At 38.5% G+C, this 5,226-nt stretch overlaps 1 protein-coding gene across 1 annotated transcript in view; it reads left to right on the top strand.

The window, feature by feature from the left end:
* The window catches only part of LOC108248240 (2-lysophosphatidate phosphatase PLPPR4-like), a 112,134-nt gene that overhangs the window by 49,079 nt on the left and 57,829 nt on the right, over window positions 1-5,226 (top strand). Inside the window, exons 5-6 of the mRNA XM_017436870.3 lie at window positions 1,983-2,040; window positions 2,185-2,358. Coding sequence (XP_017292359.1) covers window positions 1,983-2,040; window positions 2,185-2,358 — 232 coding nt within the window. The remainder of the gene's footprint in view (window positions 1-1,982; window positions 2,041-2,184; window positions 2,359-5,226) is intronic.

Below are 5,226 nucleotides of genomic sequence, written 5' to 3'. Positions count from 1 at the left end.
CGTCTCTGACGAGGTCCCTTAGTCTCCTTCTTGTCCATTTTACAAGAGTCGCAGTACTTTAAAGCAGAAAAAGATCCCAACCAGTGCCGAAGAGAGCTGGCATAAACGATGACGTCACAGTTCAGCGACACGAGCGAGCGCGACCAATAATTAGCTTTAGCACAATGGACCATCCAAGGACGAAAACCACTCTTTTATGCTCACCCGTGCCCGCAGTAATATCAGTCCTAGTGCCACCATGCAGGAGACAAGGGATCCACCCAAAAGCGACAAACCAGTCCGTTCCGGGCCCGCGTCGGGCGCTCCCCAGCCAGTAAACGCTGGCTAGGTTCGGGGCGACGACCGCTGCCCGTCACAAAAAGTTATTAAAACAAACGACTTATCGACCAAGAAAGGTGTCAAATAAACCAGGGATTAGAAGCGCACCATTATATACATATGCGAGGCTGATTTATAAATAGGAGTGTGCTTTAAAATAAATGTTTTGTCCCTGCTTTTGCGGAGCCTCGAGAAGCACGTCCTCACTCCATGGTGTTTCCCGGAAGTCCATAATAGTATTTTAAAATCAATTCTTTGACAGACGGGCAGCCAGTGCAGAGATCTAAGAACTGGGGTTATATGATCCCTTTTCATGGTCCTTGTGAGGACTCGAGCAGCAGCATTCTGAATTAACTGCAGCTGCCTGATCGACTTTTTGGGGAGAAAAGAAAATCGTTAAACTGAGTTAGGGTTAGGTATGATATTTAACATTTAACTTTGTTTAAGTTTGATAAAAAGATTAATGCAGCTGTTAAATCAAGCTTTTTCCCACTAAGAGTTATTACCAAAGTGAAATCATATCTATGTAAAAGATCTGGAATAAGTTCTTCCTGCTTTTATCACTTACTGTCTGGACTGCCGTAGTTTTAAATGGTCTTGGCCCACCATATTTAACTTGTCTTTTTAATCTTTACACATGAGCAGGACCACTCCAGTCAAAAAGCCAGTTTCTTTTAAGGTCCCAAGGTCCAAATTAAAATTTGAAGGTGATTGTGCTTTTGCAGTGGCTGCTTCAAACTTGCGGAACAGTATATCTTCTAATATGTTCACAGTTTAAACTATTAAAACTTTTAAAACCCTGCTTAAAGCCCATCTTTTTATTTTGATATAAACAGAGCATAAAACTTGAATAATATTTTCTACTTTTGCTCACTGTTATATTTTATTGTTTTTTTAGCATTGTTTTTATGTGATTTTGTTTATTTTTTGTTGTATTTTTTTCTGTTTTGACTGTAACACACTTTAATTAATTAGACTTTTGATCACTGTTATGTTTTATTGTCCTTTTAGTTTTGTTTTTATGTGATTTTATATTTTATTTTGTTGTATTGCTTTCTGATTTGACTGTAACACACTTTAATTAATTAGACTTGCTTTTAATGTGCTATAAATGAAATCGATACTGACATTGAAGGAAGTTCTGTTTTTGTGCATGTTGTTTGTGTAACCAGGTGCAGGAATGAATTGCAACCCTCCTAATAATGCATAAGTATTATTGTTATTATTATTATTATTATTATTAGTAGTATAAGTAATAGTAGTATTCTTTTGGACTTTCTCTGAAATCTAGTTTAATAGTCCTGCTATTTCAAATAAAAATGTCTGCCCTGAAATCTGTTTATGGACCAATAATGGTTGCATGTCTTGTAGTGTATTTTAGCAGTATTTATTAACAGTATTTATTAAACCTGACTTGTACTCTGAAGTGGGAGACCATATGTCTAGAAGAGGAGATGTCACCTTTCTTGTTATCCTTTCATACTCTGCATTTATTAAACACCTGTTAGGGCTGCCACTAGACACATACATACAAACACCTCCAAGTTTCTTTGAAAGTCACATGTGTTGCAGATGAATGTTAAGCATTGTTCTCAACTGTCTGAGTATGATAATTAGTATAGAGAACACTCTTTCTTCAGCCTTTCTTCCCTTTTGTCCTTTAGGAAGTCTTTCCCATCCCAGCATGCTACACTGGCTGCCTTTGCTGCTGTCTATGTCTCAGTGAGTAATTGCTACGCTTACATATATTTTGAAAAATACGTTTACAGTAATTGTGTCACTAAAAATTTGCTTTTAGCATAATATTCAGAAAAATTTTCAAAACCAATGACAGCTTTGTGCAAAACTGTGTGTGTTTTTTGTTAGATGTACTTCAACACAGTGCTGACAGACTCAGCCAAGCTTCTGAAGCCTCTGCTGGTGTTCTCTTTCATCATGTTGGCCATCCTGGCTGGATTAACCAGGATCATTCAATTCAGAAACCACCCTGTGGATGTATACTGTGGGTGGTTCCTGGGAGCTGCCATCGCAGTTTACCTGGTAACAGTCTGCTTTCTTGAAATATTTTGGGTTTTGTAATTAAGAGTTTTGAATATGTATACATCGGTGTAAGTGTGTGTATTAGTGTTATGTCTATGACTAGTGAGATGTTGTCTGATAAGTGGCCAAAGCAGCTGAGAGTCATCTAGCCTGGCAGCTTGATCCTGTAAGCCTTAGGCCCTGTCTACAAGTAAGTGGTGTTCTGTGAATACACAAGTTTTTCATTGTTTCTGCCTTGCCTTCACACAGAATTGGCATTTTTGGAGCCCTTAAACAATGTTTTTTTGAAAATGGGTTCCAGAATGAGGAAATACTGAAACACCACCCTTGTGTTTAAGTGTGGACAGCTGAAAAACAACCTTTAAAAAATTATGATTTCAAAGTCCCACCTTCTGCTTAACCGACAACTCCAAGCATGATAGATGTAACAGCAATCACAGATTGCATGTTTGTGTTTGTGCTGCAAATGCTAGTTTCTTAACTACAGTAAAAACCAGCCTATACTGAATTACTGCAATGAACACACAAGGCTGATAAACAATAACCCTGTCTTCAAAAGACCAGAGCCAAAACCTGTTGTTATGACAGCAAATAGTCTAAGGACTAAAAGGGTTTTATTACTTTTCTACCTCTAAAGGCCAGAGCCAGAGGCAGAAAAGGGTTTGATATGACCCTCAAGACAGAGTCTTTCTCACAGTGATACAACCCATTACAACAATCTAACCAGTGTTTTTCTGTAATATTGTCATCCCATATGTTGCTGAAGTATCAGAGAAACTCAGAAGGGCTGTCTCCAAACACAACATCCTGTGACCTCACAGGACTCTCAGACAGAGGCTGGTCCACCCTAAGGACAAAACACCTAAACAAACTGAGCGGTCTGGTGTCTGCAGTTCACTGCAGCGAGGAACGTCCAGACTTCTATATCAGAAAAACCAAACAGCCTCTTCACAGATGCATGGCTCAACTCAGGACAGCCAGCTCTTCAGGACAGGACTCAGCTATGCTCCTACACCCCAAGGATAAGAGACGCTATTTTGAGGACCAGAATGTTGATATTTTGGATAGAGAAGACAGATGGTTTGAGACAGGGTGAAGGAAGGCATTTACATCAATTGGGAAAGACCAACTTTAAACAGAGGAGGAGGTTGCTGACAATAATTGAAGGACAAAATACAGTGGAAAGTTGTTTATGAAGTTTTTACAAACTGTAAATACCTAAAATCTTAAACTCACACAGTGGTGTCCAGGAATGGAGTGGAGCCAGACAAACTGGACTCAAACAATGTGGAACAACAAATGATAGCTTTTCTTCACTCTAAAGGAGTAGATTTTGATGGAAACAACTTTGAGGCATGCCACCTTTTCCCACAGATAAATAAGGACAAACCAGCCATAAAAAATGAAGTTTGTTAACAAAAAAATGAAGTTAAAAAAATTCTTGTGTATTGAACAAGCACCTGACAAAACAAAACATTGACATTTCCAAGGAAGCATGTTTATTAAAGAAATATAAGAAAGACTTTAGATTCTAAAATATTCATCAGACTGAACTGAATTTCATTAGAGGCTAAGACGATGTTCATCAGAAGTACGGAGGAGCTGGACAAGTATCAGTAGCAAGGCCACCTTATAATCTCATCAAACACAACACATTTTAACACCATTAGATAGATCTTTTAAAGAGAAATCCAACACAATTGAATTTTTAAAATCAGTCTACTGGTTAACAATTTATTGTCATAACATGTTAATCAGAATCTGTCTAAATTAATACAATTATTAAATAGACAGCAATAAAAGGGAACTTCCTGGAAATTTTGTTCCCACCCTGGGGCAGAAGCTGAGGAATCGCTCTGATTGCCTGTAAATTTTCATATCACTCCTTCGTGGACAACACATGCGCAATGCAATCGAAAGTACTAGCGCCCACACGGCTCTTTGCCAATGTTTATCATTCGTGGGATCAGCTGTAAATCCTCGCAATGCCAGCATCCGTCAAAAGATCGTCAGATTTTAATCATTCATAATTTTTACACATGTATAACAATATTGGTATCAAAATAGAGCTTATTTCACACAGATTTTTTTAAATGTAGGTTATAAAATATTTTGTTATCTGAGTTGATGAGTCAATGAGTCCCCCACTTCCTGTGGTGAAGGCCGTTCAGATGGACCTTCTGAGTAAGGTCTTGCCCCAACCCTCTCCTCTGAACCTCTCTGTTCCTCTTCCTCATCATCATCATCATCATCATCACCTCTCTTGTCCACATTCTCCTCTGTGGTGTTGGTCTTGCCATGTCTGCCTGCACTATTTTTCCCAAACTGACTCAGTGGTGATCAGCAGAAATTCAAACCCTCCTGGGCATCTAGGTTTTTGTGGCCTCAGTAGCTGAATTATTCCTACCTGTTGTCATCTCTGCTCTCCTCCACAGCAGCTGATCACTGACCTCATGTCTGTCTCCTTCATTCCTTCTCTGTGTTCTTCTCTAAGTCATATGGTCAAACAAGTATTATTTAATAGCTTTAAATAAATTACATATCTTGCTAATGCACTTTTTTAATATAAATAATATTTTTATATTAATCACCTGGTATTAAGTGGCTGTTCCTACACCCTAATATTAGACCGACCTGTCTCCTTCTCCTGTCTGTCCTGATTCTTTCCCTCCGTCCTCTCAGCTGAATAACAGGAACTTTGTGTTCAGGAGGTTTAAAAACTACAGCAGTCAAACCACATAAAAAACATGAAATCTTAATTTTAAATGATATCCTTGTTGGATATCAGTTACTGATCGGACGCTTCATCTGATCAGACTTATCAGATTAATCACAGCAGCTCTGTAGAGTTATATCCCAGAGGAGACA

The sequence above is a fragment of the Kryptolebias marmoratus genome, linkage group LG20 (assembly GCF_001649575.2).
Source record: "Kryptolebias marmoratus isolate JLee-2015 linkage group LG20, ASM164957v2, whole genome shotgun sequence".
NCBI lineage: Eukaryota > Metazoa > Chordata > Actinopteri > Cyprinodontiformes > Rivulidae > Kryptolebias > Kryptolebias marmoratus.
The sequence above is the reverse complement of the archived record's forward strand: the minus strand, read 5'-3'. Positions and strand labels throughout refer to the sequence as shown.